Source organism: Rhamphochromis sp. 'chilingali' (assembly GCF_963969265.1).
Source record: "Rhamphochromis sp. 'chilingali' genome assembly, chromosome: 11".
NCBI classification, from domain to species: Eukaryota; Metazoa; Chordata; class Actinopteri; order Cichliformes; family Cichlidae; genus Rhamphochromis; species Rhamphochromis sp. 'chilingali'.
In genome coordinates, this window is record NC_137938.1 from 33810214 (window position 1) to 33825348 (window position 15135).

Consider the following 15135-nt stretch of genomic DNA (forward strand, 5'->3'; position numbering starts at 1 on the left):
TTTCTTGTTTTAATTCAAGAAAGCATAAAAATAATGTAACTGAATTTCAAACAAGTACAGTTTAATTGTGTAGCAGTAACTGCCAGATATAAGGCTATGAGGGTATGTCTAAAAACAAACCCAAGAGGAAGACCAATAAATACTCACACCAGCTCATCAAAGACTTTGACCTTCTCGCAGCCTTCTGGAGGTTCCCGTTTGAACATGTAGCTGTTGTTAGGTTTGGGCGACGTGGCAAACTTGGGGAGAGGAGAACTGCACAAATTGTCTGAAAATACAATAAAAATAAATAAATAAAAAAAATGAAACCCGTTTTGTGCTTTTTCTTTTTGGAAAATGATCATGAGACAAATGCATGAAATGTACATTATACATGTTGGCTGCAAATTTTGAGGAGCTGCCGGAAAAAGCGCAGTAGTGCGTCCTCAGCACAAAGCGTTTGTGGAATCATAGTTTCTTTATTTGTGATTTTTGTGGACAACGAAAGAGGATAAACTTAGTAAGCTTATCATGGAATTCTTTGGAAACAGACTCTAGAGGGGCAGATTAGAAACAAACAAGACTGATAAAGCACATCTTTCTTTTTCCAATGTTGTTTTCCTGCCTATCCAAAAAAAAAAAAAAAAAAAAAAAAAAAAAAAAAAAAAAAAAAAAAACCACACACACAACATACAACAAAACTCTGATTTTTAAATTTTGTTGCCGTCATTAAGAACTCATTTTAGAGGTGTGTAAATGTTTAGTAAGGGCTCCTCCTTAGCAGCATCAAGAAACTTGAACCAGACTTCAGACCTGGTTAAGTGAACTGCGCCTGTTTCCCATCTCTGATTTAAAAAAGAAAAGAAAAACACTTCGCATCACATGCATGAAAGTGACATCACTGGAGGCTTGTTTTGCTGACAGGCTGGTTCACCCACAGTCTCTAAAGGTGAGATACTGCAGGTCCTTCCTGCTGCAGGCAGACTAAGCAATTAACTCTCTGCTCTCAGTACAGTCTCTCAGCAGATTAAACACCAACATTGGTATCGTCACTCTTGTGCAATATTATGTACAAGACACACACACACACACACACACACACGCGCGCGCACACACCTTCTTCGGCTTATCAAATTTAGGCCTGCCGAGCGCTGGAGCCTATCCCAGCAGTCTAGGCAAAAGGTGCCATAACATGGCCTTCAACCCAGCCCTGCTCCTTTGTATAAGCCCAGCAAAATGACCTGGATCAGGCTAGTCATGTGCATAACGTTGACCGAACTATCAGAAACAGACTCCATGAGGGTGGCATAGAGTCTAGATATCCTTTACTCAGCATATTCATCAGATTTCACACATTTGCCTCAAACCACAAAAGGTTTATATAAGCTTTGAATATTGCAAACATGCTACACCTGTTCACTAGTGAAGACACACCTTTGTCAATTTCCTCTGCATAACAGGGGCTCCCATCAGGTGAGTGCAGGTGATCAGAGCTGCAGGGACGGGGCGATGGGCTGGATTCACCACTCGAAGGAGCCTGTGTGTCTGTGTCACGTGTGTCCCCGCTGCTGCTGTAACGATGTGGAGGGAAGGGGGCACGGCGGCCATCTACCACATCCATTGTCTGCGAGGTCAGAATGCATAAGAGGTGGTGAGAAGCCAAGCGGTTACACACATGAATCCTAATATGAAGACAAACTCATAACCTCAATCTTTTCCCCAACACCCTCAAAACCATATGGAAACTGCTGAAGCCACCCAATGCACCCACCTGCTAACTCCCCGAATGAAATAATTCTAGGTGAAAAGTACCAGCTAAAATGCCCTGAATCTAAAACTTAAAAAGGCCTCTGGTGTATTTGTCTGGGTGTTTAAAGGGCAATTGGAGAAGCAAACACCACAGCAGATGGTAGTACTTGACAGCAGATGAACAGTGTGATGTGCAGAGCGTTCTGCTTTGGCACAGCTGATTCAAAAGGGAGACCAGGGAAAAAAAAAAAAAAAAAAGCTCTGTGCTCAGCAGGCTGTAAATCTGTGGTGTGTGTGTGAGACCTTCTAAGAGTAGAGCTTTACAGACCTGCCAAAGTTTACTAGCCTGCACCAGACGAGATTTAAGGCCTCCTTTCCTATGAGCGATTTATTTCAGAGTGAGTGAGAATGTGTGTGTCTGGCTGCATGGTGCTGAAGTGACTTTACAAGCCTGTGCACGTGTAATGAATTTTAAGCATAGCCTAAAAGTTGTTTAAATCACAGGTATACAATAGTTGTGCATACATGAAGTCTGCCTTTGCATTTGGTGCATTCCTTACATGGTCAACGTTTATTTATCTGGTTTAAGATTAAATTCTAGAGCTCATCTTTGCAATTATGACTTTTAAAACATGTTAAAATCGTATCTAAATATTGCGTTTACACAGTGACTGCTTGTTATATGTAATCGAGCAGGGTTTGCATGATGCATAAAAAAAATGTACTCTATGCAAATTAATTCATTATAATGTAAACACAAAGGTTATTTTATGTTAAACAGTAACACTGAATATAAACTACATGAACAACACTGACTCACAATGACCCTTGTAAAAGTGTGATGCAAGTGTGTAGGAGTTGCAGTTGACAGGGCTGGTGTGACGTAGAGTCTCAGCACAGCTTATGTTTGATCATGAGCTGTTAAAACATCTCATGATCAACATCTCACAATTACTGTACATGCTGGTAAAGTCACCTGCACTCACTGATTAAAAGACATCTTCATTACTGTAGGACAAACAAACAGGTTTCAGTTGTAAGCCGTTTCTGTGATGATAAAGATAAGTTCTTCATACCACAACAGTATTTACTTGGCATGTTCATGGTGATTAATTTACTTGAGTCTTAAACTGGAGACAGAGAGACAACCCCCAAACAATCTGAGAACTCTCTAAAACAGATAAAAATGAGCTCAATTAAATGCTGTACATAAAAATATTGCATGTGTATTAAGAGTCATGTGAATCTGTTAATCACTTTTGTATCCTTAATGTCTCTGAAATATAGGGCACTAGACAACATACACACCTGTCAGATTGAGTTATGGAATCTGAATTTAATTTTTTAATAATTGAGCTGTTTTAATAAAAACTATGCTGTGCTTTTTATTATTTTCATGTAAAATGACGCCACAGAAGTAAACTTCGAGGTGACAGCTGATGTCAAATCTCTAATACAGTTTAGCTGACTTCTTTACACAACTACAAATCTCACCGAATGTGTATCAGAAGCAGAGCGAGTAGTTGGCATGGGGCCTTTTATTGTGAAAATTAACTAGATTCCTGTCCCCTCGAAATCGTCTGTGTGTAGCTTGATGCAGCTTCCATAAAAACTAAATCTAGCGCTATATTATCTCTGTGGAGCAAAGGAACACTTCTGGGACATTTCTAAAATACTATGGTGCGTCTGATGAAACTGCAAGCATTGTCCTGTGAGGGTGCAATAAGTGCCAGCACCCACATCAGAGCTGGAACCCAAAGCAGCCACACCAAGTGTATTTCCAGGGTTACCCACATAGACTTCGCTTTAGATATAATAAAGGCCACCGCAGTACACGAGTGCAATCGTCTCACTGGTAAACAATGCCATCATTTTGAAAGTTCATTTGCAATTGAACCACTAGACCCAACCCTTCCTGTCTTGTGTCTCCCCATCGGCAGGTAGACCAGGCTGCTGTGATATGATGACTATCAATATCAATAAACTGACTTTCTAGAAAGGTTGGATGGACTCCAGCTTTACCTTCCTGTTCTGCAGCTGTAAGCAGTACTCCTTGTTCTGCTCTTTGGCTAATTCATGTGCCACTACTTGGAGGCTGTAGAGCAGCGGTCCCCAACCTTTTTTGCGCCACGGACCAGTTTAATGTCTGACAATATTTTCACGGACCAGCTGTGTCGCAGATAAATACAACAAAATAAAACTGTGGTATTTTGTAAATAATAATAATATTATTATTATTATTATTATTATTATTATTATTACAATAATAAACACAAATTCACAGTGTAATTGTGTAACTTTATTAGCAGCGTCCTCCTGAAATGCACCAACAACATCGAGAGTAACATCCTCCTCTCTGCCCCTTATTGCTCTCTGGGCGCTATGGTAACGCGTAAATATTTCTTTCAAAATAAGACACAAATACAACACAGGAAAAGACCCAGGGAAACCAAGTTAACGATAAAAACCCTGAAAACCATAAATTTCACACCCGAGCTTCAACTCTTGCAGCCCGGTACTGGTCCGTGGCCCGGGGGTTGGGGACCACTGCTGTAGAGCAAAACAAGGACTACAGTCAGCAGCTGCGTTCCAGTATGGTTAGGTTAGAGCCTATGCGTGGGATGATGGAAAGGCAGGAGATTAGACTTTGTAAGTCACAAAGTTTACAATTTAAATATGTGCAAAGAAGCACCTTATAAACAGCCCAGCCCACTTTTTAGCCCACTGGAATGCTTCATTTTAAAGTCTGTATGGCATTAATCTGACATTTTATCCAGCTGGTGAATGATAAGATTTCACAGCATCTGCAGGTATGCAGTTCAACAAGCGCTCCAAATCATGTTGAAACATAGCTTGACCCATCACAGGTATGGGCACACACCCTACCTGTATCCCCTGCTCCAAGTCCTCTCTGATAAACACATTTTCTAGCTCATGGTTGATGCCCTCCACACTGCTCGGCACTCTGCATATGAGGGATTTTATCACAGGCATCGTGGTCGAAGTTGAAGTTGCCTTATACTGAAATGAGGAAAAAAAAAAAAAGACAAAAAAGGAGAAAAAATGAACATTATGTACATGTCAAAAAAAAGAAGAAGAAGAAGAAGAAAAAAAAAGCTTTGTATACTAAAACACTTCACTTGTCACATATCAAACTGAATTTGTCTTGGAATTGTGGGTGTAGACATTCAGTTTGTAGTTTACATTTAAGCATATCATGGTTTATGGAAATGTTCCTACAGCAGTTGCAGTGCTGAGCATCTGTTAATGAATGAACTGCAGCCAGTGGAGAAAGGGACATGCCCAGACACAGTTCTCCTCTGCTGTCTCCCTTTTACTTTTGATACAACTGGTCACAGAGGAGATTCATTAACTAGTAGTGATGGGATTTCCGGCTCTTTTTAGAGAACCGGCTCTTTCGGCTCGGCCCACTAAAAAGAGCCGGCTCTTTCGGCTCTTCAGGTTGTTTTGTTGCTTTAATTTATTTATTATTAACAACAATATAAAATTATGCACAAAAGGAATTACTAATGTAAAAAGAAAAAAAAAGAAAAAAAAAAGTGGTTTTATTTATAAATGTTTATATATAAATATATACGGTGGCTCCTAGAGACAAAGCACATACAAACTCCAAAACACATTTCTAGCATTAACTGAACTTCCAAAACAGAGCTACCTAGATCACTTAAATTACACAATTGAAAGCATATGCGTATTGTTTGTGTATTTATACACAAGTACCCATATATATTCAAATAATTTAAAAAAAAGTTAATTTTTTTATGTTAATTTGGTGTGTGTTATTACCACACCAAATCCAGTCGTTGGTACTTGCTGGCTTGTGTACCGACTAGGTAACAAAAACTCAACACTGCGTCTAGCATCCTGGAGCACTTCTGTTGTCTTTTGTATGTGCTTTGGAGTTTGTACGTGCTTTGTCTCTTGGGGCCACCGTAAATATACTTTTATTTATTCACTCAACATAAAATGTAATAAATAAATCATAATACAAAAACAAACTAGTCACAGTTCAACTTTTAACTATTTAAATTTTCAGCTTTTTCCTTTTACAAATTTAAAATGAAACAACACAAAACGCTGCAAACCACAACACAATTAAATATAAATTAAAATATGAAAACAAACAGAACATGCACATTCTCTGTCATATGGGCCTGCATGAATAAACTTTCTGAATACTTTATCATCTGCAACTGAAAATAGTTGTGGATGATTACGATACCTTTCTAATGTGATGTTGTTGTCCCTGCCTCTCTTTCTCTCCCTCCTGCTCTGTTCCTGTGCTACTGCGGGTGCAACTACCGCCCCTCCCCCCTCTTCCCAGCACAAAGCACAAGGCTCGCGTGCGAGTCAAGTGGAAAAAAAGTGCGAGAGAGAGGGTGAGAAAGAAAGAAAAAAAAAAAATAAAATCCACAGCTCGCGATAAGGAGCCGGCTCGCATCGTTCACGTAAAAGATCTGGCTCTAAGAGCCATTTCGTTCACGACCAACACATCACTAATAACTAGGCCTCCTCAGTAAGAGTCAGAGCAACATTGATCATAAAGGTATCATTAAGATGAAACATTGCCTTCACAAAGTCTAAATCTTTCTCAAATCATTTTAATCAATACCTACTCCCTAAAACAGCTCGCCTGGACCCAAAATTGTAACTTCATAATGGTCATTTTATACATTACTTTAAGTTGACATACAACCAAGTTAATCATTTAATCCTGTTAACCGACTAATGTAGAAAACAACCTTGCTCTTTTTCCTATCTTTGACAGTTGAAATTCAGGTTGGTCTGCCTTATTTGTGTTTTTTTTCCCTCAGCTGCTAAGCTGCCTTATCATATTGCTGCTGTCAGCCTAAAACCCTGCATCACATGTGTGGGGTTAGTTAATGTTTTCACCTGAAAACAACAACCCACATAGTCAAAGCACGAGTACTGACAAGCGTAGCTCACCTGTGGCTGGCATGCAGTGCCATGCTGCGCCTGCTGTGGGAGCTGCAGCGAGCTCTGCTCCCTGTCTTTGCTCTGCCGGTTGACCTGTTTGCCACGCTGCAGCTGTAGCCTCAGTTTAGCAATCTGCTGGAAAAAAAGAAAAAAGAAGCACAAGCACTTCAGTGAACGACGGCTCACAATGGGAGCCGTGAAGGCATGCGAACATATGAGTTAACCATTCCCATGAGTGAACTGAATGAGGTCAGGAGGTGAAAAGCACATTTCCTCTGATGTACTTCACTGTCAGCAGAGAGATAATACTGTGATTAATTTAAGTTATTCCGCAACTGTGAGAACACAATCTTTGCCAAAATACAGGAAAACCATCTTTGACTCCAACTGATTTCAAGATGTTTGGGAGGAGTTATATTCACTGAAATATGTGCAGTGTACGGCCATAACAAGTAGAGATATCAGTGATTAGGTGACTACTCAAAGGTTTCTTCTAACACAGGCTTTATACATTTCTCAGTAAGACGAATTCAAAACAAAGGGTGTAGACACTAAAGTCACGGGACTGTGGTATAGTTCTTTTTTTGCTAATATTAGAGTTTTAATTTTGGTGTTTACACTTACATGATTGTGTTTACACTTCAAGATCATAAAAGTGGTACAGTTTGTGAAGATTACCTTGCTTACTTTTGATTTGTCTGTGACAATCTCAAAAACTATTTAAAAAACAAACAAAAAAACAAAAACAAAAAACACCTTGATCTTCAATCCCAAAGGGAACCATTCATGGTCCTAACTTTTGGGCTGGGCTCCAAAAAACTCAGATGCTATACAGCCTGAACTGCTGATACTACCACTGCTAACATTAGCCACACTCAGCAAACTGATCTGGCATTGTGTGTGCGCAACGTTACACCACAACACTTTAACAATACCATTTAGTTGTCAAAGAATGTGATTAACAGTTTAAATGTCTCTTCAATATACAGAAAATATTTGAACGGTGGTTTTAAAACTGCTCTTTAACAGACAGACAATATCTGCACAGACATTGTTTACTCTTGTCTATTAAAGCGTGCTTAATTTTACTATTTTCTAACTTCAGTGGATTTAGTCTGACGTTATTCCTGCCAGCCAAGTCAGTCTTCATGAGTTGTACGGTTGCAGATCAGTATACTGCATAACACCAGGCTTGCAAGTCTGATAATGAGACAAATTTAGTCAATGGGTGTTTCTACATCTGGTCCAGCATCAGCCTAAAAACAGGATACCCATTGTGAGATGCAGTTGCGCTATGCAGACAAAGGTGTGGTCTTCAGTGCTGATCTTGTCATCCTGGCAACACAGTCAACAAAGAAACTTGCTCTTCTCATAGATGTCCTCCCACATATGTAATCGCAGAGGGTAGAGCACTGGAAAGCAGTTCACTACATTCACTTAGTGACTGTAGCACATGATAATGACAAGTCCAGACGATCCTGATGTAATCTCAGTGGATGTGAAAGAGGGTTTTCCTGGCTGTGCTATCCCATTGACTGTACAGGCCAAGGCAAAGGGATTGTTTGCAAAAAGACAAGCACTAAACTTATCTTGTGGCTCTGGCTTCACTCTGAAGAAACAACAAAATCTGCAAAGATGGATCAGATTACAGAATTTGCCATCAGATAGAAATGCTGTAAGCTCATAGCAGAGAAAAGATTTTTTATCAAACTCTTGTGGCACTTATGAAAGTTTCTTTATCCCTTTTCTTTTATACCTGTTAACAGTGCAACACGAATACCAGTTGTTGACAGTAAATAACTGTCAAATTAGAAGTGTGAACATTCAGACTTCTGAAATAAACCACAGTCTTGTTCTTGTTAGATCATATGCTATGAAGAAAAAAGTAAAGCCTGTTATTTAATAGGACATCTCAGTACTGACCAATGAAGCACAGTAGTAGTGTGGTATGGAATTACAAAACACATGTCTGAGCTTTATGAAAGTTGGAATGACACCAACCTCATCCTTTCAAACTGTGGACAACTTCTTCGGTCAACACATCTGTGTGCCATTAATATTTTGGAACTACTTTTGGACTGGAAACAGAAACTATGAGTGTCCATTATGCTCATATTTTCTGTTATGCTCAACAGAAAATATGTTCTGCTCAATATAACATCTTCAGTGCCTCAGTTACCCCGACTTAAGTTGTACATACCCAAAATGAAACTATATGGGTGTTTCACCCTTGAGAGGAGCTCCTGCACCATCTCTCAAAAACAAGAGGCCATAATGAGATGCAAAGGACACAGCTGAGTGAGGAACAGGGGGAGAAAGAGGATAAATTTAGACTGTGGTCTGAAGAGCTGGAGACCTTATAATGCCGTGTGGTCGCTTGGTTGGCCACCATGCCTGGCAGACAGAAAGGAGTGGAAACCAACCTTAAGGAGGATAATATTTAGTCTGACCACAGACCCTGACAAATAAAACACTTGAAAATGATATGAGCCTCAAAAACGACAAAAACATTCTTTCCTCTTGCTGAGTTAATGTATTCAGCTAGCCTGGGTGGATAGGACATTTTCTGTGGTATGAATTAAGGTTAAAATGGACCCATTACGCTCATTTCCAGCTTTATATTCTTATTTTTGGACTCTAGTGTAGCTTTGCGTGACTCACATTTTAAGCTAGTGGTCATTTATCTTATACTAGGTCTTGGTGCAGCCCCTGGGATGATCCACTATCCGAAACAAACAATTTAAAGTTTCCTACACCCTCCTTTTAAGAAAACTCTTCTGATTGGTTGTCCCTTGCAAACACAATCTGAACGATCTGTACAGATAAAATAGTGGATGCTCATAACAAACACTTGAGAACCTGACAGTAAGAAAGAAAAACACGACAGGCAAAACTACCTCTTTGAGATGGTCTGCGCTACCCCAGGAGGCTGACCGCTGGTGAGGACTTCCCTGATCTGCTCCATCATCGATCCAGAGACCCGGAGTCTGAAACACAGATATATACATGCTGACACAAACTCAAACGTTACATAACTCATCATTTCCCCAAAACATAAATACATTTGCTAGTGATATGCATTTCAAATGTACCGTGACCTCCTGATAGCATGTCTTATATTACACAGGCACGGAAAGTCCAATGTTGTGTGCAGCTGTACTGCAAAAGAGCATGGGTATGTGCAGAGGGTATCCATCCATACGAGAAAGTTTTATTTAAGACAAAAATGTGCTTCTTCTCAATAATCTCAATTATCTAATTTGAAACACCTTCAACACAGGTTTGATGTGTAAGCATTTCCAGGCACTGGCTTTAACTACAAGATTGTTGACCTTAACATATATAAAAAGATTCTTCTTTTTTTTTCCATTTATCCAATTCCAGGTCATGGAACATCTGGCATAGGCTCCAGACCTCGCAAGACCCTGAATAGGAGAATAGGAAGATGCAGGTTTAAAGCCAAATGGATTGAGCAGAGGCTAAAGAGTGGGCTGGCTAGCAAGGCAAGGCCTTGATCTTAAATTAACATCTTCAGGGTTTCAAACAATGTACTATAACTGTTTAAGTACTGAATATTGTTGTATTTGTATGCATCAAATAAATTCTTGATATAACGACCTGCAGACCATCTGATTATGTGTCAGTGAGCGAAATATGCAGCTGAATGGTGAGATTAACCAAACAATAGATTGTTATTTATATTACTTAAATGTACATTAAACTGCTACAAATGATATATGTGCACAAAGACATCCACATATACAGAATAAATACTTTCACCAAACTGTACTTATACACACACACACACACACACACACACACACACACACACACACACGAGAGGTAAGGAAATACAAGCTCACACGAAGAGCTCTCTTAAAACCTCACCAAACACAATGATTAGGTAATAAATCCCCTCATTGTGAAGTCAGTCAGGATATTCGCAACAACAAAATAAATAAAAAACTTTTAAAAAGTCAAATGTTTAGATAAGCAGTTGAGAAAGATGCTTGCTAAAAGCAGTAATGATTGCCGTGTGTTTAAAATTAAAGTTGAAAATCTGGAATCAATGAAAGTCAGCAAAACAGTCATGAGATATCATCCCTGAGGAAACTGTTACATTCAAAAGGCAAAACTAAAGCCATTGCATGTTTGACTGCTTCCATTACTACGCCGACTTAAGGTAAATACTCTAAACCAGTGGCAGGGGACAAAATTCACTTTATTACTTGCAGACTACAGGAACACAGAATACAAGATGCTTAATTCTAGTCCAAAAACCAGAAACCTACCAAAGAAAACGTTGTCAGCAACAAAAGCATTTTCACGGTTTCCACGTCCGCACATTTAGTCGTGAAAAAGTTTCTTGGCTCATGTAAAATACAGATTTGCTACAGCTGTGCTCTACAATGCCCAGCCTATACCAGATCAATGAGTCTACAGAGAAGTTTTGTATCATCAGTAAACTTTTTTTTTTTTCGTAAACGTATACAAAACATTCCCTACAGGAGAGCACACAAGCATTTCTGTGTCACTGCACAAGTCTTTCAGATATGTTTAGCGGAAACAAGAAAACAGTTAAGTTATGCAAATTAATGCAAAAACAAACAGACTGAGGATGTTTTATATGGCTGTTTGAAACCACATACTTCCCCCTGATTATGCATATCAACACAGCCTCTGGTTCTCAAACAGCTGATGTTTTATCGACAGCACAGTAGTATGAAGCAACTTAAATGCCAGTGTCTTCACACTGCCTTATGTCTGACCCCACATAAACAGAAAACCCTCTATGGCTTTTCCAACTAACGCACAAGCCTTGCCCTATGATATGGAATATCACACTGTGAATAATGAGGAACACCCGTGAAGTCGTTTGCGCTGGCTCGCTGGTGCCGGTTGCCTGAGAAAAGGACAGCGGATTAAATGAGCACTTGTGCTCTCATAAAAGGGACCACTGTGCTTGGCAGATGTGTAGCTAGCCTATAGCATTAACATTTTGTGCATGGGCTATGGAATCGCTTGTGCCGTTTGATGCCTCTGCCAAACACTGAGGGACTTGATGCTGCAGCGTAATCTGTTCATGCAAAATGCAGATTGGTTAGAAAGGGCACAGAGACTGTGTGGAGCTTTGGACTCGAGGAAAAACTAAGTTCTCACAGATGTTATGTGACGTCAAGGAGGACCTGTAGCTTATGAAATCTGCAATGCTTTTATTGGCACTTCAAGGTATAGTCTCATGGGAATGATAATTAGTTTGCATTTTTCATTAGTTATACTTATTCATTAGTTATAATGCACAGTTTGGTGTTAATTTGTATTACTTCAGTTATGGTCATTTAAACAGTATCAAAGGGAAACGTGGTGGCAGGCTGAAAAACTGAATGCCCTTGTCAGGACAGGAAGATATTTCATGTTCCTTAATCTTCTTGAGGCTTAAATCACCTTCATTCTGATTTGTGTTGTTCAGGGGTGGCAACAAAGTGCTGCAACCACAGCAACCTTCAGTACAGGAAAAACAGCTTGCAGTAAAAATGATGACACTGAGGTGCGAAGTTGGCCTGAAGCTAGAGCCCTCACTGTTGAGCAAATGTTTAAATGCTGGCTAACAAACAAATGTAAGCGAGTTCACAGGTTCAACACTGTTTTCAACATAAGAGGTCTTCCAAGTGATTATGATTATTATTTTTTTGTTAATGATAAAGAAAGCTTATTACCAGTCAGTGGGCTAAAAGATGACACAGTGAGGTCACAATATCATCATTGTTTGATATCTTAATTTGCAATTTAACTTCCCCAGGGAAATCATAAGATATGGCAGTTACAAAAACCACAGGCTGCCTCTCTTTATTGACTCTGTTCCTCTCAAACAATGTGTTAACAAGAATACCCACCTTTATTTACCTCAGAGGGCCTTTTATCGTTTCAGCTCCGACTTCCAAGCCTGAGCAGTGTGCCAGGTGTGGTGCCTGATAATGTAATGCTCTACAGATAAAACCCAACTGTTACTGCAGCCTGTAGCTCGCTTCCTATTGTGAATCACACCCAAAGGGTTACATGCAGGCAACATCCTCAAGAATCCAGCTCTGTTCCAAAGCAGGAAATAATGACTGGGCTTCAATAGAATCACAGTGGAATTTGTGCTGTTTTGTTTAGATTACATGCCGAGACATGCGAGCAAAGTGCCGCTGCTATAATTTGGTGCATTTTAGAGATGCAGAGACCATGTTCTCTGACTGGGCGAGTTGACTTTATGAGTCAGTAAATCAAAATCACTACAAGAGACATCAGTTTACATTAAGCGTCTAGGAGGCAAACATGGAAAAAAGTTACTGATTAAAACGTGGCATGAGATAACATCCAATAAAGCACTCTAACACATGTTTCTGTCGAAAAGCCTTTGTACACCAAGGCAGAAGTTGGATGCATGTTAACATTAAGCCACCTCAAAGCACGAGAAACAGCATTTCTTTTAACGGCCCTTTGAGGCTTGCTCCCAAAGTGAGCCAATCCCATTAGGGAGTGAGATTTCAAGCAAAAATACCATTTAATTTTCACCAGTTTCTACAGAACTGTAATTCAATGCTAGCTTTAACTGGTGGAGTCTGTGGTAGAACTTGTTTTCTTCTACAGAGAGCTTCAACAGCTTTTGTATTTGGCTTTGGTCATTTTCTAATTACAGAGTAGAAACTGTGCGACTAAGGTTTAACAAAACGACAACCAGTCACAAAAAGTAAATTCATCGACACTCGCTCTGGCAGAGAGCGCATCGGGTGGTAGCAGCGTATTATAGCCTGGATAGTTTTGTCTTTCATAACTTCAGGATGCTTCCTCCCGTATTTATTGTGTTGGTATGTTTTTCAGTTTTGATTAATTAAATTGTAGTTTTATTAGTCTGTTACTTATCACTAATTAGAAGATGTATGTGTGTGTGTTGCACCTTCACACTTTATGGATGCTGATTGCTAACAAAGTTTGTTAGCCTTAGTTTATAACTTAGCATCTACACTCCACCCAAATATGGTTACATCAAAAAACAAAATGGCAGCTGCAAAACGCCAGCGGGTGATATCACAATGGCTACGTCCATGTCTACCATGTACATGTGAAGTCTCAGTCAAAGAAAGAAGCTAAAATTCATATGAAGCTGTTCAAGATATGAAAATAACACAACAGCTTGTGTTGTACATTTTCAATTACACATAATGCTAATGAGTCTTTTCCTGTCACGTAGGCCCAGAATGTGCACACATATCAGCGGTCAGCTGGTCATCAGCTCCTGCACTGTGTGCAAAGTGCAACTTTTAATAGAAGACATGAGGCAACACAAACTGATCAGTTTTGTCTTTATGCTAGTTCATTGAGGTTGCCTTGGTGTGTCAGGATCCTAATCTTCATACAGACATTCTCTGTGTTCTGTAACCACAGGGCCTAGAGCACGCAGCCCTGTCCCGGAACAGTGATTAGCATATGTATGGGCCCTCTGCTCCTAAACTCCCACACAAAAGGCAGGCGGGCCGTGTAGCCACGAGGGCCAGGTGGTAAGCAGTGGGATTTCTCCTCGCTTCAGTCATAGCCTGGGGGACAGGTGCAAACAACTTCACCTCCATGCAGGGCTGAATTACAGCTCAAAGGAGAGGCTGACTTGAACTTGTGCAATGCACAACAAAAGAGTCTGTGGATCCTTTGTGTGCTGCTTGCTTCTGTTGTTGTCTCATAAAAAGAGCTGGGGCCAGGCACAACTTGTTAACAGGAAGTGGTCTATGACTATCCTTCAGGGATGGTTGTGCATTTAAGAATTTGAAAACATCCAAAATGTTTTTCATTTTTTCCACAGCTTCTAAAGACATAAATCTTAAATTGGATTTTTATTTTAGCCTGCTTCAATCAGATTTTTACAGGTAAATATGGTTAAGACCAAGGCAAACATCACAGAGTGCTTAAAACCCCCCACTAAGTCTAAAAGATGGGTCCATTTATTAACATTAGTCAAGATCCAATCACTATCAAATCAACTTTCCATTCTTGCCCAGTCTGTCCAGAATGCACAGGAACCCTGTAATTAGAGATGTTTACTTTGCACATAGCCAGCTCAAGAAACTTCGTAGGACCCACTCACCACTTCCTCAGCCTACACACAAAGAAATGCAAGGAGAATGAGGGGTTAAAGGGATGAAGCCCATGTAAATGAGCCTCGGCGGTCTTCATTCAGACACATGAAAGGCTTCTGTTAGCACAGAGGAGAGCAGCCCTTGTCATGATCATACATATTCAATATTCTTTCATAACAGAAACCCTCCCCCTACAAAAAAAGGCTCTTTGAGTGAAACTACATTTAACACTGAGTCACATGGCAAGATTAGTAGCTGATTATGTGTGGGCAGTTATCCAGGAATACTGTGGTCAGATTCAATGTGGAATCCATGCATATGCCTTATGAAGTGTTAT

General features: G+C 39.9%; 1 protein-coding gene across 2 annotated transcripts in view; it reads right to left on the minus strand.

Annotated features, from left to right (window-relative positions):
* The window catches only part of glcci1b (glucocorticoid induced 1b), a 28408-nt gene that overhangs the window by 2810 nt on the left and 10463 nt on the right, over nt 1-15135 (minus strand). Inside the window, exons 4-8 of one of the 2 annotated variants that reach the window (XM_080896098.1) lie at nt 9585-9674; nt 6697-6819; nt 4615-4749; nt 1414-1603; nt 148-268 (exon numbers count right to left, since the gene is read on the minus strand). In XM_080896098.1, coding sequence (XP_080752224.1) covers nt 148-268; nt 1414-1603; nt 4615-4749; nt 6697-6819; nt 9585-9674 — 659 coding nt within the window. Of the gene's footprint in view, nt 1-147; nt 269-1413; nt 1604-4614; nt 4750-6696; nt 6823-9584; nt 9675-15135 lie in introns of both variants that reach the window. The other variant, XM_080896097.1, reaches the window with a different exon arrangement.